The 25,786-nt window shown below is 55.7% G+C and overlaps 3 protein-coding genes across 28 annotated transcripts; 1 reads left to right on the forward strand and 2 right to left on the reverse strand.

Moving 5' to 3' along the window:
- Window positions 1-960: 960 nt before the first annotated feature.
- On the reverse strand, window positions 961-18,526 carry ZNF34 (zinc finger protein 34). Of its 7 annotated transcripts, none has more exons than XM_046011585.1 (7): window positions 18,352-18,526; window positions 7,766-7,805; window positions 6,429-6,482; window positions 5,935-6,008; window positions 5,516-5,642; window positions 4,878-4,997; window positions 961-3,116 (listed from the first exon to the last, which is right to left on the reverse strand). In XM_046011585.1, the coding sequence occupies exons 4-7, from the start codon at window positions 5,965-5,967 to the stop codon at window positions 1,753-1,755; spliced, it is 1,644 nt and encodes a 547-aa protein (XP_045867541.1). In that variant the 5' UTR covers window positions 5,968-6,008; window positions 6,429-6,482; window positions 7,766-7,805; window positions 18,352-18,526; the 3' UTR covers window positions 961-1,752. The 7 variants fall into 7 exon arrangements, with proteins under 7 accessions (XP_045867541.1, XP_045867581.1, XP_045867533.1 ...); XM_046011625.1 differs by lacking the exon at window positions 18,352-18,526 and adding an exon at window positions 10,677-10,697; XM_046011577.1 differs by lacking the exon at window positions 18,352-18,526 and adding an exon at window positions 8,537-8,586.
- RPL8 (ribosomal protein L8) lies at window positions 12,091-14,537 on the reverse strand. Its single transcript, XM_046011651.1, has 6 exons — window positions 14,414-14,537; window positions 14,042-14,185; window positions 13,817-13,958; window positions 13,503-13,721; window positions 12,507-12,622; window positions 12,091-12,288 (listed from the first exon to the last, which is right to left on the reverse strand). Exons 2-6 carry the CDS (start codon window positions 14,177-14,179, stop codon window positions 12,130-12,132), a joined length of 774 nt encoding a protein of 257 aa, XP_045867607.1. The 5' UTR covers window positions 14,180-14,185; window positions 14,414-14,537; the 3' UTR covers window positions 12,091-12,129.
- Window positions 14,570-24,571, forward strand: ZNF517 (zinc finger protein 517). 20 transcript variants are annotated; one of them, XM_046011273.1, is made up of 7 exons: window positions 14,570-14,864; window positions 19,630-20,179; window positions 20,425-20,610; window positions 20,962-21,025; window positions 21,715-22,010; window positions 22,126-22,239; window positions 22,969-24,571. In XM_046011273.1, the coding sequence occupies exons 2-7, from the start codon at window positions 20,011-20,013 to the stop codon at window positions 24,375-24,377; spliced, it is 2,238 nt and encodes a 745-aa protein (XP_045867229.1). In that variant the 5' UTR covers window positions 14,570-14,864; window positions 19,630-20,010; the 3' UTR covers window positions 24,378-24,571. The 20 variants fall into 20 exon arrangements, with proteins under 20 accessions (XP_045867229.1, XP_045867349.1, XP_045867368.1 ...); XM_046011431.1 differs by having other exon boundaries at window positions 14,623-14,864; window positions 19,630-19,703; window positions 21,716-22,010; XM_046011303.1 differs by having other exon boundaries at window positions 14,697-14,864; window positions 19,666-20,179.
- Window positions 24,572-25,786: the final 1,215 nt, after the last annotated feature.

The following is a 25,786-nucleotide window of genomic DNA, read 5'->3' on the forward strand; positions in this document are numbered from 1 at the left end:
GGACAAATCTTCTTAACCTTAGATTTAGCAATGACTTCTTGGTTACGATGCCCAAAGACAGGCAACAAAAGAAAAAATAAACTCAACTTCATAAAAATGAAAATTTTTTGTGCATCAAAGGACATAAACAAGAGAGTAGACAGAATTCACAGAATGAGTAAATATTCAAAAATCATATATCTGATAAGGGATTATTATGCAAAATATACAAAGAACTTCTACATCTCAACACTTAAAAAAAAAAAAAAACCCCAATTCAAAAATGGGCAAAGGAATTGGACAGACATTTCTCCAAAGAAGATATACAAATGTCCAGAAATGCCTGAAAAGATGCTCAACATCATTAGTTATCAGGGAAAATGCAAACCAAAACCACCATGATATACCACTTTACCCGCAATAGAATAGATATTATTTTTAAAAAATGGAAAATAACAAGTATTAGCACGAATGTAGGGAAATTAGAACCTCTATTCATTGCTGGTGGGAATGTAACATGGTGAGCTACTGGGGGCAAGTCTGCCTGTTCCTCCAAAAGTTAAATGTAGGAGTTACCATGACCCAGCAATTTCACTCCCAGAATTAGACCCAGAAGTACTTAAGGATCCAAGGGGTGCCTAGGTGGCTAAGCTGGTCAAGCAACTCTTGAATTCAGCTCAGATCATGGTCGTGGGTCATGAGACTGAGCCCCACATCAGGCTCTGCGCTGGATGTGGAGCCTGCTGAAGATTCTCTCTCCTCCTCCCTCTGCCCCAGCCCCCCAAGCACTGCTCATGCACTCTCCCTCCACCCCAGAAAGGATCCAAGAAGATACTTGTACACCCACTCACAGCAGCAGTTAAGTACAACAGCCAAAAGGCAGAAAAACCCAAGTGTCCGTCAACATATGAGTGGATAAACAAAACATGACAAAACAAAACAAAACAAAAAACATGGTGTCTTAAAAAAAAAACAAAAACAAAAACAAAAAAAAAAACATGGTGTCTACAAACAAGGTCATTTTTTTTCGGCCATAAAAAAGAACGGCATTCTCTGATAACAGGCTACAAAATGGATGAACCTCAAGGACATTATGCAAAGTTACAGAAGCCAGCTATAAAGGGGAGTTAATGTATTATTCCACTTATGAAAAATAGGCAAATTCACAGACAGAAAATTGAACAGAGATTGTCAGCAGCTGTGAGAAAAAGGGGAAAAGGAGTTATTGTTTAATGGGTACAGACTTTCTGTTGCAAATAAAGACAGTGGTGATGGTTATACAACACTGAATGTATTTAATGCCACTGAACTACATACCTAAAAATGGTTAAAATAGTAAATTTTATGTTGTATATATTTTACAATAAAAATGGCAATTATCAACTGTATTATAAAGACACAGAAAAGTATGACTGTTAATCTTTTAATCTTATAATATGTAAAAATATGTGACTGTGTAGAATTCTTCCCGCGTGAGTTCTCCAGGATTGAGGACGTAGCGAAGGTGAGGGTCCGTGTGCTCCCAACACTGTGCGAAAGGAAGCGCATACCAAATGACCAGTGACAGATTCTCTCTCTACGTGGGGGAGAACTACGCTCTCCTTGTCTCTCTCAGTTTCTCCAAAATGAACATGCACTGCTTTTGGTTTAAGAAAACTGTTTGTTTTTAACTAGAAACGTCCCTCGTCTGTAACAGCACTGTGTGGACAATAAATAAAGGGTCGGGTTGTACGGAGGCCGCGCACGGCGGAACTCATGGGCCCTCCTCCGCAGTCAGCGTGGGAAGTCCTCGCGGAGGTGGATCCTCTGGTGCTGGCACATGTTGGAGCTGTGCCGGAAGGCCTTCCCACACTTGCCGCACTTGTAGGGCTTCTCGCCCGTGTGGATCCTCTGGTGCTGGACGAGGTAAGTGCCCTGGCTAAAGGCCTTCTTGCAATCGCTGCATTTGTACGGCTTCTCTCCGTGGTGCGACCTTTGGTGGTGGATGAGTCTGGAACTGTTGTGGAAGGCCTTCCCACACTCACTGCACTTGTACGGCTTCTCTCCTGTGTGGATCCTCTGGTGCTGGATAAGGTGTGTGCTCTGGCTGAACACCTTGCCACAGTCATTACATTCATAGGGCTTCTCGCCGGTGTGGCTTCTCTGATGTTCGACGAGTTTGGTTTTTTGGATGAAGGCTTTCTCACATTCGTTGCATTTATAGGGTTTCTCCCCAGTGTGAATTCTTTGATGTTGGATAAGGTTAGAACTTTGAGTAAAACCTTTGCCACATTCTTTACATTCAAATGGCTTCTCCCCAGTATGGGTCCGACGATGTCGGATGAGGATTGAGCCGTCACTGAAGGCTTTCCCACAGTCGTTACACTTATAGGGTTTCTCTCCAGTGTGGATTCTCTGGTGATAAATAAGGGACGAATAGGCGCTGAAGTGTTTCCCACAATCACCACACTTATAGGGCTTTTCCCCAGTGTGAATCCTCTGATGTTTCATGAGGTTGGGCCTCTGGTTGAATGTCTTCCCACACTCACCGCATCGGTAGGGGATCTCCCCAGAGTGCATCCTTCGGTGATTGATGAACTCGCAGCTCTGACTGAAAGCTTTCCCACACTCATCACACTTATAGGGCTTCTCTTCACTATGAAGCCGCTGGTGTTTGACAAGGTTAGCACTGTACCTGAAGGCTTTCCCACAGTAACCACAATAATGCAATTTTTTCCCAAGAGGAATTTTCTGATCATCTCTAACAACTAAATTTGCACTGAAGAATTCCCCAGAATCATGGACTATATTTGTCTTTTTCGACCGGTGTACACGTTTATGGTTATTGAGGTATGATCTCTGTTCAAAACTTTGTTCACATGTATCGCATTTGTGAGGTCTCTGATCAGAGATAGGGCTGGACTGAAACCTGAGGCTTCCCCCAGACTCCTGGATGTTCTCCTCGTTGGCCAGTGTGACTGGCCTCAGGCCTCTCTGCTCTACAAGCTTATCCAGGCTCTCCTCTGGCTCCCAGACACATGCCTGGCTCTCTCCAGGATGAGGTCCCTGGGGAGCAGCCTTCTGGAGTTGATCCAACTCTTCCCCATCAAGCTTCTCCCCTGAAGACAACTCTTTGTATTCAGTCCCGGTCCCGTGACCTGGAACAACGAACAAAACATCTTAGGACCACCTGTTTGGACTCGAGAAGGAAAAAAACGAAGATGCTGACTACCTGTACAGTATCAATTCCATCACCTCCAAAGTCACAACACCTTGCAGAGACGACAGCCCGTAGCTCGGAGGCTTACAGACTCTGCCCAAGGCTGCAATCCTGCAGTGCTCCAAGTACTTCAACCCCGAGCTGACCGAGCCTGTCTGCCTTCTGCTTAAGTGGGACTGTAGGATACTGGTCCTCACTAGAAAAGGACTGAAGATGGAAGCTTTGTACCACCACGGAGACCAGAAGGGCCCTGAAAGTCATGGAGTACATGTGACAGACAAAGAAGTGAGCCTGAAGCCACTAACAGCCGCTAATCCACCAGAGTCCATGGAAGGAAAACCAGCTGTTTCCTCGGAACAGCAGAGGACCAACGTTGTGCCAACCATGGACAAGAGACACACCAAGACCCTCAGCTCTCCCTAGCAGGCTGAACCCATTCTTTGGGCTTTTGTCAGAGGCCTCAGAGGCAACCCAGTTAATCACCAGCCCCTTAAACTCAAGATGCCATACGGAATGCTTCCTGATACCCTCAAGCCTCCACTTCTTACTTCCTGACTAGACGTTCACTCACCAACGCCACCTGTGGAAATGTACCACGAGGAGTGCATTCTCTGGGAGGAAGAGAAACACGTACGACTATCCCAAAATGGGGACAACCAAGTACTAACAAGAATGGAAAACGTCTGCAGTACATTCATACGATAGAACACCGTAGAGCAATGAAACAGAACATACTCTCTACAACGCCGGAGCCCTCACAACTGCAGATGCCCCGAAAGAGACCAGACACAGAGCTAAGGGGCAGAGAGGCCTTCCGATGTCAGAGAGAAGGACCCTGTGAGGAGCAATGGGAAATGACAGAGGGAGGTCCAGTGGGCTCCCAGGCAAATACAAGTGTTCTGCATTTTGGTTTGGAAGATGGTTTTTACAAAAATTCACTGAGTTATAAACAGGATTTATCCTGGTTCTCCAAGAATTGATATTTGATTAAACAAATTTACGAAAGAGAAATTAGAGTTCTTCAGCCAGTGGTTGCTTCCTAGGACATCATCAAGACGTGCAAAATAAAGCTTATCAGAGCTGTCCACAGCAATGACACCAGAGAGCACCCTTCCCACTGGCACTTCCAGCCAAAGTAGCGACTGAGACTCGTGTATAAACACGGACACTCACTGAGTTAAAAAGGGGACCACAGCAGTACACACGGGATCGCTGCACTCCTGTCAAGAAGCGACCTTCGTCTACGGGTGTGGAACAGACAGCACCAGGGAGGGGACAGCGGGCACACCACAGAACACTCTGCATGTGCGTGAGGAGACAGTCTTTCTTCCTTGTCACGGGTTATAATTGCCAAGTGGATAATTCAGAAGAGGAGAATGAAGCAATGGTCTGCATCACCGTGGTCCCGTGTGAACCTCCTCACAGGGCATGAGCTCTGAAGGGCAGGGCTCCGTGGCGTCCCTCTTCTCCTCTAACCAGCAAGGCCCCCTCTCACCTTCCCAGCAGACTCAACTCAAGAATCTCCACACTGAGGCACCCAGGCTGACAGAGAGGCCTGGACTTCAGCACACGCCATTCCCAGGGTCGCCATGCTGTCCTGATGCACCTTGTTCTAAATACCTAAGTCACTCAGCACGTACCTTGGATCCCAACAAATGCTTGTTCAGCAACTGCTGGGGAAGGGGCCCCCCTCACGCACCTGAGACACTGACTCTCAGTCGCTCTTTCCCCTCGGCGCCCTGTGCATCCAGGACCCACGGCTCATCCCCTCGTTCCAACTGTGTGATCACCCCAGGCTTGGGACCTGCAGGTCCAGCTCCTGGGAAGAAAATGGGGCCTAGAGTTGGTGCCGAGGATGCAGGGCTGTACTGAGTGTGTCTCATCTACAACTGGGGTGGCGAGGAGAAGCACAGGCGAAGTGGGGTGACGGGACGTCTGGACACGCTGGAGGGCTGGGGATGGTCACGAAGACGAAATCTGAGCACAGGGACTCTCTCCACCTGGAGATCTGCAGTCCCTCTACGGAGGAGTCTATCTTGGGCCTGGGGCAGGGGGGCAAGTCTTATCTGGGAGCTCAGAGGAGGGAAGCACTGATGCAGCCCCACTTGGCCTCTCGTCTGCACAAACCAGGTCTGCCTAGGACCAGAGGATGAAGTCCCCAGCCCAGCCCCTGCTGAATCATCAGTGCCCAGGGCCGTTCCTTGACCAGCAGCCTAGTGAGGGGACTTACCCAGGGAGAGCAGGTTCCTGTAGGTCTCCAGCATCCCAGCCCAGCCCCTGCTGAATCATCAGTGCCCAGGGCCATTCCCTGGCCAGCAGCCTAGTGAGGGGACATACCCAGGGAGAGCAGGTTCCCGTAGGTCTCCAGCATCACGTCCCTATAGAGGCCCCTCTGAGCAGGGCCCAGACGGCCCCACTCCTCCCGGGAGAACAGCACGGCCACGTCCTCAAAGGTCACCTCAGCCTGGAATGACAGGGGCTGCTGCAGGCCCGGGTACAGGCCCAGGCTGGAAGAGCAGAAGCATGCCAGGAACAGCAGCACAGGGGTGCCTACAGGCATGATCCCCCAGAACAGGCCAGGGGAGTGACCTGAGTCCCTGGTCACTAAGCCAGTAATTCCGAAGGCTGGTGGAAAGGGGTCCCAGGGTCACCCATCCTCTGCTCAATACCCGAGACCAAGATGCCTGACAGCGTCTGCGAAGACAAAGCAGGCGGGGAAGCCCTCTGCGGAGATTTCAGGGAAATCGGATGCTCACCTGGGGCAGGGCAGACAGGTGCAAAGCCGCCATCACCCGGTACCCTGGGCGTCCCAGTGTGAGTCCCACTGGTGCTGAAGGAAGAGAGAGGGACACATGGCGGCGCCCAGCCTGCCCCTCCTGTGGGCAGCTTCAGGGCCTCACTCATCCCCATCAGGGTACAGCTGGGCTCCCAGGCAGACTCTGCTCCCTGCCTGGGGCTGCCCTGCCTGACCCTCCCCCACCGCAGGGACACCTGCAGGGATAACTCCTCAGGTCATCTGTTCCCCTCAACCTTTCTGACACACCAAGCAGTCTCATTCAGGAGGAAAACGGCAGTACTCACTCACTTTAATGCAACAATAAAGGCAACTTGTTAAGCGTTGAGGACAAAAGAAGTTAAAAAAAATCAACAGAAGGTACAGAAAAAAATCAAAGTACAGATGATAAAAAATACATTAGTAGACATAAGTCAGTGGCTGAGTAATGGTTAGAAATAAAAGAATTAAACTCACCTACTAGAAGCACAAGATTCTCTAACAGATACACACAAAATGCACCTGCATAACCTAAAATAAAGTAACACAGAAAGGCTGAATATAAGACAAGCGTCTGGGAGGCTCAGTGGGTTAAGCCTCTGCCTTCAGCTCAGGTCATGGTCTCAGGGTCCTGGGATCGAGTCCCACATCGGGCTCTCTGCTCAGCGGGGAACCTGCTTCCTCCTCTCTCCCTCCCTGCCTCTCTGCCTATTTCTGATCTCTGTCTGTCAAATAAATAAATAAAATCTTAAAAGAAAATGAATAACACATATCAGTAAAAGGGAAACGCACCCAGAAGCTGTAACTGCAGACAAGTGTGTGTCCACCAAGACACTGGGAACGCAGAAAGCCGATGCTAATGGGAGGAGCAAAGAGCAACCAGCAAAGACCCCCTGGAATGACGGACCCCAGCACACCCCCCTCAGACACAAGTGGAACGAGTACAGAATGGTTGCTTGAAACATAGAGATTTCAAGATATATATTCAAATCTATTAAAAAACACCACACACCAGGCAACAATTCCAAAGATCGATACCATTTGGCAAAACATTCTCTGACCACTGTTGTTATGCTGGAAATATGTGATTAAAAAGGACCACTTCAGGGGCCTTGGGGGGCTCAGTCAGGTAAGCATCTGCCTTTGGGTCAGGTCACGATCCCAGAGTCCTGGGTTTGAGCCCCACATCGGGCTCCCTGCTCAGTGGGGAGTCTGCTTCTCCCTCTCCCTCTGCCCTTCTCCCCGCTCATATGTGCTTTCTCTCAAATAAATAAAATCTTAAAAAAAAAAAAAAAAGAAAAGTACCTCCCCAAGAATAACACAGAGATGGAAAGAGGCTACCGAAGGACAAATGTGCATTCTTCACACAAGAGAGACCAAAATAAGTGAGCTAAACACTCAATAAGAAATTAGATACAGGGGTGCCTGGGTGGCTCAGCTGGTTAAGCGACTGCCTTCAGCTCAGGTCATGATCCTGGAGTCCCAGGATCAAGCCCCCCATCGGGCTCCCCGCTGAGCGGGAAGTCTACTTCTCCCTCTTACCACCCCCCTCTCATGCTCTCTCTCTCTCTCTCCAATTCTCCTTTTCAAATAAATAAATCAAATCTTAAAAAAAAAATAAATTAGACATAGACTAATAAAAGTAATTCAAGAAAAAATGTAAGAAAATAAAGAATACTTGATTTAAAGAAACAAAACATAATCTCAACACTGCTAACAAGACACACAAACATCTGGCAAGCCCAATGGAGGGAGGCAGAAAAGAAAAGGAAAAAGACTATTAAGAACAAAAAAGGGGACATAATTCTACATACCATACACGTGGCAACAGTTGTCAGAGTGCGGTCCAAGACCCTGGGGGCAAAACAGTAGAACTTTATTGAAGGACGTCTAAAAGAGCTATGGTGAAATAGAGAGTGGTCATAAAAAGAAGGACTCAATGTCATAAAAATGTCAGTTTTCCCCAAGTAAATCTATTAATTCTGTACAACCAAAACGGCAATAGGACATAAACACGAAATCTGATCAAAATGACTCAATATCATAATAATGATCCAAGATTAACTAAGGCCAGGCCAGAAGAGAACTAAAGTTAGGCAGACGCATGCCCTCCCACATACCAAGACTTACTGTAAGACTACGGTACTAAGAGTGAGGTTTAAGCGCAGTAAAGAAAATAAGGAACAGATTGGTGCATATATCAATGACGTAACGGCATGCTAATCAAAACGGTATCGACACAACTGATTTTCCATAGGAAAGTAAAATTCAATTGCTGCCTTCTGTGGCACACAAAAATACATTTTAAGAACACTGAAGATCTAAATGCTTAAAACAAAATGTATGACTATTATAAGAAAATAACATGCAAAATACAGTACATCAAGGAACACTTGTTTTACTCCAAAAATTTCTGTACAAGACACATTAAAAGACAAGCTGTAGAATCAAAGATATTTGCAAACATACTTAATACATAAAAAAAGACCTACAAAATGTTTTAAAGTACAAAAAAAAGACCATTTATTTTAAAAATGAACACATGACAACTTGGGAAATCATAGATAATGAAATCAAAGGGACACCTGGGTGACTCAGTCAGTTAACCGTCTGCCTTCAGCTCAGGTCATGATCCTGGGGTCCTAGGATCCAGGCCCGCATCAAGCTCCTTGCTCAGTGGGGAGGCTGCTTCTCACTCTGCTTGCCACGCCCCCTGCTTGTGCTCCCTGAGAAGTAAATAAAATCTTTAAAAAAAATTTTTAAAAATCAAAGAGTCCAATAAACATCTGGAAAGAGGGAGCCTGGGTGGCTGAGTCAGTTAAGCATCTGCCTTCAGCTCAGGTCATGATCCTGGGGTCCTAGGATCGAGTCCCACACTGGGATCCCTGCTCAGTGAGGGGAGCTTGGTTCTCCCTCTGCCCCACCCCCGATCGTGCTCTTTCTCAAATAAAAATCTTTAATTTTTTAAAAAAGATTTTATTTATTTATCTGACAGAGAGATACAGCAAGAGGGAACACAAGCAGGGGGAGTGGTAGAGGGAGAAGGAGGCAGGGCTCAATCCCAGGACCCCAGGATCATGACCTGAGCTGAAGGCAGATGCTTCACGAATGAACCACCCAGGCCCCCTCTAATAAATAAAATCTTTTTTAAAAATCTGAAAAGGGCGCCTGGGTGGCTCAGTGGGTTAAGCCTCTGCCTTTGGCTCAGGTTGTTGCAGGGTCCTGGGATCAAGCCCCGAGTTGGACCCTCTGCTCCGCGGGGAGCCTGCTTCTCCGTCTGCCACCCCCCTGCTCGTGTTCCCTCTGGCTGTCTCTCTCTGTGTCAAGCGAATAAATAAATAAATAAAATCTTAAAAAGAAAAAAGTAAGGGTTGTTTAGGGAACCAAATGGGACTAGGGACCCTGCATCTAAGAGCAATTCCACTTCAACAGCTTTCTTTAAAAAAGGGGAGGGGTGCCTGGCTGGCTCAGCCAGTAGAATATAGGAGTCTCGATCTTCTGGTGGTGAGTTCAAGTCCCACTTTCGCATGGAACCTACATTACACAAAAAGACGGGGGGTGGGGGGGCTGGCTAGCTCAGCTGGTACCTCCTGTCACTCTGGACCTTGTGATGGTAAATTCCAGCCAGACACTGGTCACAGAGATTACTTAGCACACACACACGCGTTTTTATTCCGTTTTGGTTTTTTAAAGATTTATTTGCGAGACACAGAGAGAGAGCTAGGGCCCACAGGGCGGTGGAGGGGGAAGCAGGCTCCCCACAGAGCAGGCGGCCGGATTTGGGACTGATCCCAGGACCCTGGGATCATGACCCGAGCCGAAGGCAGAGGCTTTAACCCACTGAGCCACCCAGGCGCCCCTAAAGTTCTCTTTCAAAAGTTGTTGTGTGTGTGTTTTAACGTCCTTTCAAAGCACAGAAACAGGTGCCGTTTTTATTTAAAAAGTCCGCAGCGTCAGGCTTGAAGAAAGGGCTCTAGAGAAGAGAAGCCAACGTCTGGCTGCGGAGAGGCCGTGGAGCATCGGAAGCGAAAACGGGTGGGAGGCAGGCGCCGCGGGACTGGCACTTCGGGGGCTGCTAACGGCGAGAGGAGGCACGGACGCTGCGCGGGGCGGGGGCACGATCGACACCGGCGCTGCCGGGCACTAAGCGCTCCGAGCGAGACCAGGTGCGGAGGGAAACCGGGCGGGGCGGCGGCCGCGGAGGACGGGGAGGACAACCGGCACCGAGAAGCGAGGGCAAGGCCCGGCTCACGCTGGGGGCTGCGGGGAGTCCCGAGAGCTGGTGGCCGTCCGCGCGGCGCAGAGGAGCCGGGAAGGGAAAGGGCCTCGAGTCAGCGGGCCTTGAGGGCCCCAAAGCAGCCCCTCGGGGCGACCTGGGAAGAGACCCCAGGGTTCCCCGCGCCATCGGACCGCGGAGGAGGACGACCCTGGGGCGGAGCGGGGCCCGGCCAGGAGCAACGCGGGCCAGAGTGGCGGACAGCAGACGCCGGGCCGGGGGACGGCACCGGTCGGGGCTTGCGGCCCATCGGGAAACCCCGAGGCGGGGAACGGGGCATTTCGAGGGGCTCCGAGAGTGGGGACCGGGCCCGCCCGAGGGACGCCGGGCCGGGAGATACTGTCGACCGCGGGGCGGGGCCGGGCACCTCTGTGGTTACAGGGAACGGCCAGCGGCCCGCGCCTGGGAGCCCTCGCGGCCACCACCGCCCTCGCCCGGCCCACACTCACCTCAGCGCCGCAGACGAGCCGCCGCCCGGCCGGGCCGCACTAGCCCCACCCACCGCGCCGACCGATTCCGACCGGAAGTGACGCCCTCACCCCGCGTCCTGCGGGAGACACCCTCGGGCCGCTCTAGGAAACCGACTCCTTGTCTCAGTAGCTAACCTCCCGGAGGAACCGACAGGCGGTGCCCTTCGTCGGGGGGCGGCCACTAGGTGGGAGTCTGGAACCGTAAGCCCGAAGCGGCTGAAACTCCAGAACCGAGGCGAGGGCGAGGGCGAGCAGCTTGGTGATTTGGAAAATCTCGCTTTAGTGAGAGGCTGAAGGCCCTACAGCCAACGCAGATCCAGGCCCTTTCCTTTGGAGCCGGGTGGAGAAGCCGTGCGACCACCGGGAGACAGACACCAGGCTTACGGGTGACGTTTTAGCACACTGAACCCAGGCCCACTCTGGGGCGAGGTGGGGTGGGGTTTCCTTGGGTGCCTGCTACTGGAGCAACCCCTCCCTGATGGCCACCTCTTGGACAAGGTCCCAGACCACTGTGTCCAGGAAGGTGAACCGACAGCATGTTATCTTACAGTCGAGGGAACTGAGCCCAGCCCTCTTTCCTTCACAGGGCAATGTGGCCCTCCTGCTTTTCTTCACCACGTAGGCTGTAGTGGGTGGTCAAGTGGAGACCAAAAAGGCAAGAGTTGGGGGCAAGGCTCATGCTGGAGACAAGTGCTGACCCTGACAGCAAGGAGCCCCGTAGCAGCCACAGAAAGGCCGCCTCAGTGAGGTGGTCCCCAGGAACTCTGGGTCCATCACCTTTCCACCTGCCGTCTGTACAAGAGGCATCCTCCCTCAGCCAGCTTCCTACTGTTCCCCAACCTTGTCTCCATGATTCGGCAGTGGCTTGCTGTCCCTGCTTCTGCGCTGGCTCACAAGGGGAACCCCCGGGGTAAGGGACTCTGGGAAGCAAGCGTCCTGGTCCAGAGGCACTAATGAACCTCCACTACCATCTCTATGCCTCACTGGCTCAACAGATCTGCCCTGGTTCTGTCAGTTTTGATGAGCCTGTCAAAGTTTGGGACAAGATACCAGGGACAAAAGCAGGAAGTCCATTTGTTGAGAAACTCGTCCAACTATTCCGGTCCTCCCACCCGCAAGACAGTCCCGAAGCACCCACACCCTCACCCAGAGAGATCCCCCAAGTGCTCAAGTTCACGCAGATCTGAGTGAGATCCTGTTCCCTGCGCTGGTGGCCTGTGTGTCTGTTTTCCAGGAATCGAGGTGTGAAGATACCCAGCACCCCCACGGCTTCTCTCCAAAACTTTCACTATTTGCTGGTTCATCCAACTGCATCTTTCTCTTTCCTAAACTACAAGCTCCATGGCAGTTCTGTCGAGGCTTCTTCCCCTCTGAAACCATGGACAAGCACAACTTAGTGGCAGAAGGACACACTTTATTGAGCCCCTCAACCCTAGTTCTCCTTCTCCTGCACAGTCTTGGTTCCCCGGAGACGCCCAGTCCGGCGGGCAGCAATAAGACCCACTTTGCGGCCAGCAGGGGCATCTCTGCGGATAGTGGAGGGTTTGCCAATGTGCTGGTGGTTGCCACCTCCAAAAGGATGCTCCACAGGCTGCGAAGAGAAAAGTGGCATTAGTACAGGGGTATGGACCCACCTACCTCAGGACCTGGTTAAAAACAGGATCAAGTGACCTGTGCCAACAAACGGCAACCCAAAGCCTCACACTACAGACCCTTTGTCACAGAAGGGAGATGCTCCAAGGAAGGACTTGTCCATCTTGCCTCCCAGTCGCCAATCCCTGCCCCAACACCCATTTCTGGACTACTCACGTTCATGGCCACACCCCGCACACGTGGCCAGCAATTCCTCTTTGCCTTGTACTTGTGGTAGGCACGACCAGCCTTCAGAATGGGCTTGTCAATGCGGCCACCTCCAGCCACCACACCTGTTGGGAAAATCAGGCACCTCAGCGGAGTGCACCAGACCTTCCCTAACCCTCCGGACCCTACCAGGCAGAGCATCCTCACGGGTGCCCCCACCCCCGTGGGGCTCATCCTCTCACTGTACTCACACACCGCCACGGGGCTCCCAGCATCTCCCTAACATCTTCCCAATTACCACCAAGCAGCCTAGCAGACGACCCCAAGTTCCCAGTCTGCTGGGCAGCCTAGTCGGGCCCCTGCACACGCCATGGGCAATGGCTCCCTCCGCCTCCGGTCCCCCAGGAAGACCCCCGCACCCCGTCCCGCACCCCGTCTCGGCAAGCACAAGCGGAAGGCGGACTCAGTCTGCCATGTCTCAAGCAGCGCTGCTGGTTTTGAAAACTTCCGCTCGAGAATGCTTCTCGGCGGAGGTACCAGGGCGGCTCCGCTGGCTGAGGATCCAGCTCTTGGCCCTGGTATCTCGGGGTTGTAGGCTCTAGCGGGGCGCCAGCTCGGACACTCACTCCCTCTACCCAACTCACACCTGCGCTTTCTCCGACCAACCTGTAAGACCCCGCGTAGAGAGCGTGAGCGGGCGGGGGCGGGGTACAGAGGGAGAAGCAGGCTTCCCGCTAAACAGGGAGCGTGACTCGGCTTGATCCCAGGACCCTGGCAGAACTGGCCCCCCAGGCGCCCCTCCAAGACTCTAAGAAATTGGAACCTTCCCGAGAAAGGTGGTTCCTGGTTTGCCCCGCTTCAAAGGCGCTGCTGCAAGGGCACCACGAACCAGGTCTCCCGTCCCTTCCTAAGACACTTACTGGGTCGCTTCACGACCGCCGCACGCCCACGGGGACCACCCGCCGGCGGACGTGGGTGCGGCGCCCCGCAGCCGCCGCCACTCACCGACCACAGCTCTGTTGGCCGAAGAAATGACCTTCTTTGAGCCCGAGGGCAGCTTCACGCGGGTCTTCTTGGTCTCCGGGTTGTGGGAGATGACGGTGGCATAGTTCCCCGAGGCTCGCGCCAGCTTGCCCCGGTCCCCGGGCTTCTCCTCCAGACAGCACACGATGGTGCCCTCGGGCATGGTGCCCACCGGGAGCACGTTGCCGATGTTGAGCTGGGCTGCAAGGGGCCCGCGGGTCAGCGTCAGCCGGGCGCCGCGCCCCCCGCCGCCCCCGCGCCCCCCGCCGCCCCCGCGCCGCCCCCGCGCCGCGCACCCTTCTTGCCGCAGTACACGAACTGGCCCGTGTGGATGCCCTCGGCGGCGATGAACAGCTCCGTCCGCTTCTTAAACCGGTACGGATCCCGGAAGACCACCTTGGCGAGGGGTGCGCCGCGGCCCGGGTCGTGGATGATGTCCTGCGGGCCGAGCGCGCGTGAGCGGCGGGTCCGCGCGAGGCTCCCCGCGTCCCCGCCCGCCCGCGGAGAAGGGCTGCCCGCACCTTGACGATGCCCTTGATGTAGCCGTGGCGCTCGGCGAAGTCCACGGCGCGCAGGCGCGCGGCGCCCTTGCGGTGCTTCACGTGCGCGCGGAACACCGAGCCGGCGCCCTTTCTCTGCCCACGGATGACACGGCCCATGGCGGTCTGGAGGCGGCTCACGGTTAGCGCCCAAGCGGCTCAGGAACCCCCGCCGCCCCGGCTTCAGGGTCCCCGCTCCCCAGCATCCTCCCTCCAGATGCCACCCCTCCGCGCCCCCATCCCTGGCAGTGCGCCCCAGCTCCCTCGGGAGTCCCGGCGGGGTCCCTAGCGGGCCTCAGGGCGACGGATGACGACGGATGGCGCCAGGGCCGCCATGCCACACGCACGTCCTACCTGCTGCCGAGCGCGGCCGGAAAAAGAGACACGGGCCCGGACAGCCGCTTTATCTTCCGGAGCGGGGCCGAGAGGCGCTTGACCTTCCGGCGCGGCGTGAGCGCGGTGCACGCCGGGACTTACTCCTCCCGCGGCCCCCTCCGGCCTCAGGGGCCTCTGCGCAGGCGCATGGGGATGTCTGGGGGCCCGGGGAGCCTAGGTGGCCCGACGTCTGGCTGCTCTCTGGCCGGGGACCCACTCCCCCGTCGCGTGGTCATTGTGTGGGCGGCGCCCGGGGGGAGGTCGGAACCTCCCAGGAGTCTCCCGGTGGGCGAGCGTCGCCCCTGAGCAGCCGAGGAGGCCCGGAGAGGTTGAGGGACTTTACAGAGCGCCTCGGTCCGGGCGTGGGGTCGCCGGGCCCCCCTCTTGGCCTGGTGACGACCCCTTTCCTTGGCTAGAGACTCCGTGCAAGGTAACTGGCTCCCCCGTAGGGCGAGCGGCGCTTCCTCGTGGGGTGAGGGCCTCCTTTGAAGGAAACGGAGGGACCGTGTGGGGCTGGTGGTGCTTCGCGGGAAACCGGGGTCCGGACGACCGACAGTGCGGCCGCTCCGAGGCCGCTGGGTTTTCGGAGAGGTCAACGCGGCCGAACCTGGACGTGGGCGTTGGGGCGAGAGACAGGGGCGTCCTGGCGCGGCGCGCTGGGGCGGGGCATGGGACCTCGAAGTGGCTGCCGCGGAGGGACTGGGCGGCCGCCGAGGTGCGGGAGTCGCCGCCGGGACGGTGGGCCCCTCCCCGGCTGGTGGAGGAGGGGAAGCGAGCCCAGGAAATAGAGCACCCCTGGGGGTTGGGAGGGGGAGCAGAAAGGGTTGAGCAAAGGGGGCCCGGACAGATGACCCTGGGGTGAGGGAACTCGAAGACTCTGCTCAGAACCCTGTGGGGAGGAGGGTGCGGTTGGAGCGGAGCAAGGGAACAGCAGGTGGAGGGCCCAGGGCGGTGTGAGCTGGAGGAAGAGAAAGAGCCGGTCCGCCAGCACGGGGAACCTCCGTAAGCTGCTGCGTGAGGGCTTCCTGGACGCAGAGGGGCGGGAGGGGCCTTCAGGAGAGGGTGCGTGGAGGTGGGACCCCCGTCCGAACTGCCCACAAGCAGGCCAGAGCTTCTTGACCAGGGCTGTGGGTGTGCAGGTGAGGCCAGGAGGGGGGAGCCAGCGACGGCGGAGGGAGGGAGTAAAGGCAGACGTCCCAGTGGACGGAGGCTTGCACTCGGGACTTCCAGGTAGGGGTTTGCTCCCGTGTGGTCAGGTAGGCTTTGGAGGGAGGGTGGCGAGAATGACGTCATGGGACGGTAAGAAGAGGGGAGGAAGGAAGGCCATGTGGCCACATCCTGAAGCTACAGAGAAGCAGAGGGGACTGGTGAAGCCCCAAGAGAGGCAGCAGGTGGGTTGGCAGGCATGGGGGATCAGGGGCAGGCCAAGGGGTACCTGGGCCTCTTTGGGGCAGAATGAGGGGTTTTGAGGTCATCCCAGGATAGGCTCAGAGAGTCAGAAAGGCAGAGAGAGAGTGGATTGGAGGTAGGGACAGTACTTGGACATTCAGGCTCTCAGGTCCCCGAGAGGGTCCCGTGGGTTTCTGGGATGGGATATGGTCGGGCAGGGCTCGCATTCTCCCTCTCCGGGAGCTGGATGCAGCCAGAAGGTGGCTAAGCAGGCCCCCTGCAGGATGTGTGTTCAAAGTCTTCCCATTGATAGATGGTCAGTGACTTGGGAAACAAAGGCTGAAGAAAAATTACTAAATTTCCTTTTTATCTATAGCCCATTGACAAGTCCTTAAAACAGACAGAGTGACCTTCCTCTAGGAGCTCAGCCACCTCAGTGCTAATACCTTGCGAAAGACAAAAGGCAATCTTAGCCCAACCCCCAGGATCCCATAAGTCTACTCTAACATATAAAAATACTTTTAGGGGTGCCTGAGTGGCTCAGTGGGTTGAAGCCTCTGCCTTCCACTCAAATTGTGATCCCCGGGTCTGGGATCAAGCCCCGCATCGGGCTCTCTGCTTGGCGGGGAGCCTGCTTCCCCCTTTCTCTCTGCCTGTCTCTCTGCCTATTTGTGATCTCTGTAAAATAAAATATTTTAAATAAACAAAATATTTTAAAAAAGAATAAAAAAATAAGTAAAAATAAAAATGTCTGTAGGGGCGCTTGGGTGGCTCAGTCAGTTGTCTGCCTTCAGCTCAGGTCATAATCTTGGGGTCTTGGGATTGAGCCCCATGTCTGACTGCTCCCTCTCCTCCCTCTGCTGCTCTCCTTGCTTGTGCTCTCTCTTTGGCTTTTTCTCAAATAAATAAAATATTTTTTAAAAATGCCTTTGGAAACTTCTTATCTCCACAAGATACCTGTTGGCAATCACCCCTCCCCAAGCACATGACCCAGCAAAACACATCTGAAGGGTCTCATGAGTGAGGTTTTACTAGACGGCAATAAATGACTTTTTCCCAACAACAGCTAGTCCCCTCAGGGTCCTGGAAACCTTGCTTCCAAAATTCCTTAGAGACTTACGTCATCCCTGACCCACTCCCAGTTTGGTAGTATATAATGGGCCACGCCTCATGACCCCAGCGCAGCTCTTTCTGCCCACGGGTCCTGTCCCCATGCTTTAATAAAACCACATTTTTGCTGGGGCGTGGGAGGGGAGGAAGAGGGTGGCTGGGTTATGGACATTGGGAGGGTATGTGCTATGGTGACTGCTGTTGAATTGTGTAAGACTGATAATTCACAGACCTGTACCCCTGAAGCAAATAATATATTTTATGTTTAAAAAAAAAAAACCACCTTTTTGCACCAAATACGTCTCAAGAATTCTTTTCTGGCTGTGGGCTTTGAGCCCAGCTTTCCTACATCAGTTGGGGCCACAGTCTGCAGTGAAATGGTCAGCAACGCCAGAGTTGCAAGGGCTGTGGCAGCCAGGACCAGGGAAGAAGTGCCGCTCCAGGGGCATGCTTGCTCGGGCTCCCAAAGGCCTATCTGGAGATGACAGGCATGGACTTAAGTGGGGGCAGCCAGTGCTGGGGCTTTAGAGGTGCAGACGTGACCAGTGCATCTATCCTTGCAGAAATGGGGTTTATTTATAAATAAAAATCTTTTTAAAAATTGTGCAGATGGCAAGGAAGAAGCAGACTCCCCGCTGAGCAAGCAGCCAAACGGGGACTTGATTCCAGGATTCTGGGATCATGACGTGAGTCAAATCAGACAGACACTTAACCAACTGAGCCACCCAGGTTTCCCTACATTTTGATAATTCTTTTTTTTTTTTTTTTTTTTTTTAGGATTTTATTTATTTATTTATTTAACAGAGAGACACCAAGAGAGGGCACACAAGCAGGGGAAGTGGGAGAGGGAGAAGCAGGCTTCCCATTGAGCTGGGAGCCTGATGAGGGGCTCAATTCCAGGACCCTGGGATCATGACCTGAGTCTAAGGCAGACGCTTAACGACTGAGCCCCCCCAGGTGTCCCAGCAATAAAACATTGTGAAATTAAAGTGTGAATGTTCCTTTTATAGGTATAATGCTATTGCACACTTAAGAGCCTGCTGCATAAACATAACTTTTTTTAAAGATTGTTTTTTTGAGAAAGAGTTTTTCGGGGGGCAATAAAGGGAGAGTCTCTAGCCCACTCCATACAGAGGGGACTAAATCCCACTACCCTAGGCTCATGATCTGAGCCAAAGGCGAGAGTTGGATGCTCACCAACTGCACCAAGCTCCCCCAGAGCAGGAGAGCAGACTGAGGGGCAGAGGGAGGAAAGCGAGATAATCTACAGCAGACTGTGTTGAGCGAAGAGCCCGACCTGGGGCTCAAACCCAGGACCTGAGCCAAAATCAAGCATCAGGCACTTAATTGACCAGGCCACCCAGGCACCTCCCTAAACATCACTTTTATATGCACTAAGCAACCAAAAATTCATTCACCTTATTGCAGTGGTCTGGAACCAAACTTGCAAGTTTGGTTCAGCCCTTCGCCCGGACCCCCGACTCCGGCAGCGCGCTCGCCCCTCGGACCTGAGGGCTCCGGCGGGATCCGCTCCAAAACAGCGCCTCGCCCTTCCCGGAGCCCTGGCCTTCGCCGCCGGCGGCCCCAGGAGCCAGAGGGCGTCTACCGAGGCGCGCGGTCCTCCGAGCCTCCTAGAGCGGCCCCGGGGCCCGTTTCCGGGGGCGGGCCGGAAGCGGACTGTCCGCGCCTGGCCGCTCCTCGAGCGGTCGGGGATGGCCGCCCGGGGTGAGTGGACCCTGGCCGCGGGGCGGTGGGCGGAGCGGGCGGAGGGCGGGTCTCCGATCCCGGCCTGCCAGAGGCTGTGGTCCGCACCGAGACCGCGCTGAGCACCGCGGGGGCTGCAGACCGGCAGCCGGCGCCGCCCCTCGCTTCTCCTTCGGTTCTGGGCCTTAGGGAGCGTCCGCGTTCCCGTTGGCCCCACCGACTGCGGCGGGAGGCGTGGGGCGGGGGCCCGAGCCTTGCGTCCCCAGAGCCCGGGTGGCCGCGCAGAGCTGAGGCTGCGGGGGTGGGAGACCTGGGACACCAGTTCTGCCCGCGCTGCGTCCCCCTCGACCTCTCGCCTGCACGTGCCGGGGCGCATCCGCGGGCGCCACCCCCGTGCGCGGCCTCTCCCCGGGGCTGCGTCGCTGGTCCGACCGCCGCGCGGAGTCCTTCCCGCGTCCCCAGGACCCTGCTCGTGCCGGGGATGCCGCCGTGGAGCCAGACAGCGTCCCTGGCCTCGGGAGCATATCCCGTAGTAGGGGTGAGGCGTTCGTGTCACCGCGGCAACGAACGAGTAAGAAAGTGGTTGATCCTGCGAGGGCCCTGAAGAGAACGGGCCCAGGGCACAGGCTGGTGCGAGTCGAGTTTCTTCCGGGAGTAAACCTGCGGGCGGAGCGGCTCGGGCTGGTTCCGGTAACCGTGGAGCGCAGTCCGGCCGCAGTGGAGTCCGCAGGGGTGGGTGAGGCAGGGCCCCGGGGAACAGAGTTTTCTTCTAAGTCAGAGGCAAGAATGACTTGTGCTGGCCCTCCAGGCCCAGTAAGTGCAGTCCCCCCGGAAGCCCTCCCTGCTCCCCCGAAGTCAGCACTGCCCTCCCCCGATGCTGTCTCCCCGGGATCTGAGCAGGAGCCCGGCTATCTTTTACCGCTCTTTCCCCTGCCCCACTTTTTTCAACTCAGGCGTTTTTCTCTGGTTGAAACTTACTCCCTTGTTCACAGGGAGGCCTGAACTCGGGGTTTTCTCTCTGTAACCAGAGGGTCGCTCCCTGTGGACGTGCATTCCCCAGATACAGGCAAGCAAAGACCAGCAAGGTAACGTCCCCTCCTAACGAGAACGGTGTGTGCTGAGCTGAGGCCAGGTCTTCCCAGGAGCTGCTCATCCTCTTGAGATGCTCTGCTTGCCTCGCTGGGGTGAGGAGGACGGCAGATCAGTCGGCAGCGGCGGCGGCAGTGGTCCAGGCAGGTCCTGCCCTCTGCCCTGAACAGGCAGCCCAGAGGGTAGTGGTGTGGCTCTGCCCTTTGCATCTGTGGTTCACGCTGTCCAGGCACGGACGACCCACCCCACCTCTCCGCTCATTGTGTAGCCTGTTACACGGTCCCATGTTTAAAAGCTTCCTGCCGCCTGTCACCTCACGGCATCATAACTACAGGATTTCTGTTAACCCACGCCCGAAACAGACATCACTCTACAAAGTGGCAGGTACTTCGGAGGCTCAAGCCCCACAGAAAAGTGTACCCCAGAGACCGCCACCTAACCAGGAGAGCTCAGGTATCCACTGAGAAAGGGACGTGAAGATCAGGGCCGACTCTGTAGGCGGAATTGTATTTATTGGTTTTTAAATAACTGTTCTCCGTCTGCAACATGCATTTGCAAATGAGCAGGGAGTTTTGGAGAAATCAGAACAATGGGAAGAAGGAGGATGAGAGTCACCCAGAAAGAAACCAAGCTTAATGTGCAGGGGTGTTGTGTTGCCAGACTTGTTTTTCCTGCTTCCCGTCTGCTTTTTCTCACAGTAGTGCGGCAGGAGCGCTTTCTGATGCTCCACCACGTGGCCTCGCTGGTGGCAGTCACCCACTGTCATGGGGACACTCCTTCATTCCACAGACCCTCGCTGAACACCTGCTTTGTGTCAAGCCCTCCCCCAGGCGCGGGTTCAGACTGCAGGCCTTCGTTCATGGGGGAAGGCAGAGAAGAAGCAAGTAAGTTGACTGCATTGTGTCAACAGAAGTGCTGTGAAGAAAAGGAAAACGGGAAAAAATAAGTAAAACAGGAGTAGGGAGGGTAGGGAAGGAATTCTGCGGTGGGGGTGGCCTTTTATATAGGCTGGTCCAGGAAGCCGTCGCTGGGAAGATTAGGAGTGAGGGGTGGGCCGTGTGGGTGAGCGGGTCTCAGGGCGGGGCTTCTCAGGATATGAGTGTATCATCTGGGCTGACCGGGTGTGTTTGCCCTTCCCTGTCTCTTCTGTATCTGGGTGGTCCTTCTGGGGGACAGGGACAGGGGTGGGTGGGACTCAGGCCTGCCTCCTTCCACTTAACGCTCACTGTCCCCAGCACCTGCTCTTCCCCGGACGGGGACCCTGGAATGGCGGTGCCACTTGCGATGCCCACACTCCAGGTGAGTGCCCCTTCTGAGCCTTTTGGCTCCTTCATCCCCAGCCCTCAGCTTTTCAGCCCTGAGCGCCTTCCCAGGGGCCCAGACCCATTCACATGGCTCTCATTCCTGCAGGTGAGTCACGGGATGGATGCTACAAGACAGGGTCTGCCCCCTCCCTATGAAATTGCACAGGGCTCTGTCACATGCTTCCTGAGGCTTTGGGCGGAAGTGGGTTGCCTAGGATCTCCTGCAGCCCTTGCGCTTCCAGGGTCAGCCAGGAAGGTCGGGGTCCCTGTCCCCGGCCCCAGCACCCGCCTCCGTCCTGGTGTGAGAGCTCAGCTCTTCTTTGTGCACACAGCCTTTGGCTCCTCTCCTCAGATCAGAGAAGCAGAGCACAGGACAGGAACACCCCACCAGTATAGAGGCTCGACCACCAACATCTCCAGGGTGCCCCTCCCCAGATCCCTGTTAGCCTCTTGGGGGGCATGAGGCTGAGGTGGAGACCCACACCCTGGCTTTATGGCAGTAGGACTGTTCACTTTCCTTGGGGAGTATTGAGGTGTCCTCCTTGTGCCAGGCCTTGGGGATCCAGCAGGGACCACCTAGACAGAGGCCTTGACTCCCAGAACTGAACAGGCGCCCGAATATCCCTGACCTGGTCTCTGCATCCCCTGCCCAGATACCCCCAGATAGCAGGGTTTATGATTGCAGGAGTCCATTGTGTTTGAGGACGTGGCCGTGTACTTCACAAGGATAGAGTGGAGTTGCCTGGCCCCCGACCAGCGGGCGCTATACAGGGATGTGATGCTGGAGAACTACGGGCACGTGGCCTCGCTGGGTGAAGCTTCCCCATCCATCCCCGGGTGGGGCTCGGGCAACCCTGCCTCTTCCACTGGGCTCTTAGGAGAGTTGGTTCTTTACCAAATTCAAGGTCCAGCATGTTTAGGGAAGCTGGAGGGCTGCCTCCATCTCTCCATGGCCACCCAACTGCCCCACTTCTGGGAAAGTAGGTGCTCCCAATCCATTCCAAGTGCCATGTGTCCCCTAAAGCCTCCAGCCCTGCAGCAGGGCATCCTTCCTTCCCTCTGCTGCCTGACACCTACTGCTCTCCTTGCATGTAGGCTTTCTCGTTGCTAAACCAGCACTGATCTCCCTCTTGGAGCAAGGGGAGGAGCCAGGGGCTTTGATTCTGCAGGTGACTCAGGAGCAGGGGTCTGCAGCCAGCATGTGCCCAGGTAAGTGGGCCTGGCATTCACACAACTCTCTGTAGCCTCCTGGGTGCTTGGGCAGTGCGAAGGCTGTACATTTAGCTCCTCACAGCAGGGCCAGATTTCCTACCAAACACCTTGGTTGTCATCCAGAGTCACCCAGGACTAACCCATGCAAGCAACCCAGGTGCATGAAATGCCCTTCCCGGTTGTCTGAGGTGCCGGGCCAGGTCTGTGGGGGCAGTGAGTGTGTGAGGAGGACCCAGCAGGGAAGACCCTTGGGCTACTTTGGTTCTCTGAGCCAGGGCCTGGGGTTGGGACTGCAGAGGCTGCAGAAAGGGAGGAAAGGCCGTCCCTGGGCCCTACTTGGGGCTGATGTGTCTGCCGAGTAGGTGAGCTGGGAGTGAGTCCTCAGAGCAAGAGGGGAGCAAAGGATAGCAGCACCCCACACCCTGCAGGCCTCCCTCCTGCTGCAAGCCCACTCCCCCTGCAGTCCTTTAGACCAAGCCTGTGTCTTCCCTTCTCCCCTTTCGGGAGCTCTTCTCCTAAGCCAACTTCCCACCGTGCTTAAGCCCTTATTAATATTAACCTTCCTTTAGGTCCTCTTTCTTCCAAAAACCCCAATTTTACAGATTCTTGGAAGAAGTTCCCAAACCTCCCTATTTCTTTGACATAAAGGTTCTGTCTTCAAAGCATGGAGTTCGTCTATGAATATAGAGGCCAGGTCATTTTTCCATTTTCTGTTCGTTCTTCCAGATTCTAGGATGGAGGCTGTGGTCAAGGAATCTTCTCTGAGGACACTGTCTTCTAAGCAGTTAGGGTTATTGGGCACGGTTTGGGGGCGCCTCCCTAAGGGGAGGCTGAAGCGTCCCCAGCGGAGTGGCAGTCCTGAGGGTGGGTCAGATAGACGACCCCTCCTCGACCCTGAGGCAGGCGGCCCTGGCGGGGACCTTCAGCCATCTCCCACGGACCCCATGGAGGGAGCACGCGGCCCCGGCCTGGGGGCTGCTGCCGGGCAGAGGGCGCGTGGCTGTGCCTGTGGCAAGGCCTTCAAGTACAAGTCGCTGCTGCTCCGGCACCAGGTCATCCACACCGGGGCCAAGCCCTACCTGTGCACCGAGTGCGGCAAGGCCTTCAAGCAGAGTTCCATCCTCCGGCGACACCAGCTGATCCACACGGAGGAGAAGCCCTTCCAGTGCGGCGAGTGCGGCAAGGCCTTCCTGCAGAGCGCGCAGCTCACGGCCCACCGCAGGGTCCACGCGCGGGAGAAGCTGTACGAGTGCGGCGAGTGCGGGAAGGCCTTCGGCCGCCGGTTCACGCTCACGGAGCACGGCCGCCTGCACAGCGGGGAGAGGCCTTACCCGTGCCTGCAGTGCGGCCAGCGCTTCGTCCGGGGGTCCTCGCTGCTCAAGCACCTAAGCCTGCACGCGCGGGAGGGCCCTCCCGAGGACCGCGGCCGCCCGGTCCCCCTGCTCGGCGCCGCGCAGAAGCCAGCCACGGGCGCCGGGCTCCACCTGTGCGCCGTGTGCCGCAGGCCCTTCTGGCACGGGTCCCTGCTGCTGCTGCACCAGCGACTGCACACGGGCGAGAAGCCGTTCGAGTGCGGGGACTGCGGCAAGGCCTTCAGCCGGAAGTCCAGCCTGACGCTGCACCGGAGGACGCACGGCCGGGAGAGGCCGTTCGCCTGCAGCGAGTGCGGCAAGGCCTTCCGCAGGAGCTACACGCTGAGCGAGCACTACCGGCTGCACAGCGGGGACGGGCCGTGCAGGGGCCGGGTCTGGGGCCGGCGGTGCGCCCTCGTCCCGCGCCCCGAAGGCCGCGGCCCAGACTGTGCCCGGGCCGGCGCCGAGGCCAGACGGGCTCCCCGCGCAGTTGGCAAACGTCGGAGAACCCGGGGCGCCCGGGGGGCTCTGCCGGTTGAGGGTCGGACTCTCGAGGTGGGCTCCGGTCAGGATCTGGGGGTCGTGAGCTCGAGCCCGGCGTCAGGCTCCGCGCTGGGCGGGGAGCCTGCCGGAGACCCTCCCTCTCCCCATCTCGGAGCAGCAACGAACAGGGCGGAGAGCCCGCCTGCGGGAGGCGCGGAGGCGGAGAGCTGGCCGTGCCGTTCGCCTGTGCGGCAGGACGTCGGCGTCGGCGGGAGACGGGACCGGCGGGCCGTGGTCTAGCAGCCTGCAGGCCCAGCCGGAGCGGGGCTCCCCAACGCCGTCGGGCCTGGGTGCCTGCCGGAGAGCAGCGTTTCTCAGCCATCCAGGCCTGTGCCCGGTGGACACTCCGGCTTTAATAAGTCCCATGGGGATCGTGGGTGGGTTTTGTTTGCTTCCTTCACTCATCTGTTTTCCAAATACCTGTGATAAGGAAACAAAAAGATGTTGGCTATTTTTGGTGGTTCATTTGTTACTAGGACTGAGGAAGATCAGACCCTGTTTGCGGGGCCCCAGCCACCTGGTCCGGGTGGGGTGCAGGGCTAGAGTCCACACAGCATCTGGCCTGGGGATATTTGGGGTTCCGAGGTGGACCGAGGGTTTGTCAGCAAGCCAGGGCAAGGCTGGAGGGTAGTGGTGACTGAAGCCAGGGCCCACGATGGGGTTTGTAAGGCTCCGGGGCGGGGTCTCAGGAGCCCCAGCCAGGCTGAGTGGGCCCTGCTGTCAGCAGAAGCGCTGGCCGGCAGGAGCCTCCTGGGGTCCGAAGTGACCCTCTTCTCCATCCGTACTCATGCCCCAGAGACCCTGAGAATGCTGGCCGGCACCACCAGTCCCAAGCAGAGCTGAAGAGCTAACCAGTGAATGTGTATTGTTTAATCAACATTTTTTTCCCTAAGTATAAATTTTTTTTTTTAAGATTTTTATTTATTTCTTTGACAGAGAGATCACAAGCAGGCAGAGAGGCAGGCAGAGAGAGAGGAGGAAGCAGGCTCCCCGCTGAGCAGTGAGCCCGATGCGGGACTCGATCCCAGGACCCTGAGATCATGACCCGAGCCGAAGGCAGCGGCCTAATCCACTGAGCCACCCAGGCGCCCCAGTATAAATTTTTTTGTAGGGCATTTGTGAAATGCAAAAACTTATAAAAAATATAGAGGAGTGCTTGGGCGGCTCAGTCAGTTAAGTGTCTGCCTTCGGCTCAAGTCTTGGGGCTCATGATCTTGGGGTCCTGGGATTGAGCCTCACATCGGGCTCCCTGGTCAGCGGGTGGTCTGTTTCTGTCCCTCCCGCTGCCTGCTGCTCACGCTGCTCACGCTTGTGCGCGTGCTCACTCTCCCACATAGACGGAATCTTTAACAAAACAAAAAATACATATATACACATATATGTGTGTGTGTGTGTGTGTCTGTGTGTGTGTCTATATATGTGGGTGCCTGGGTGGCTTAGTCTGTTAAAGCATCTGATTCTTGATTTCAGCTCAGGTCATAATCTTGCGTTGTGGGATCGAACCCCAAGTCTGGCTCCCACTCAATGTGGATTCAGCTTCTCTGTCTCTGCTCCTCTCTCTCCTGCTCATATGCTCTCTTTCTAAAATAAAATCTTTAAAAAAACAAAAAAAGAAATGTAAAAAACTGCCCTTTGTCACACCCTTCAGA

The sequence above is a fragment of the Meles meles genome, chromosome 1, assembly GCF_922984935.1.
Source record: "Meles meles chromosome 1, mMelMel3.1 paternal haplotype, whole genome shotgun sequence".
Lineage (NCBI taxonomy): Eukaryota > Metazoa > Chordata > Mammalia > Carnivora > Mustelidae > Meles > Meles meles.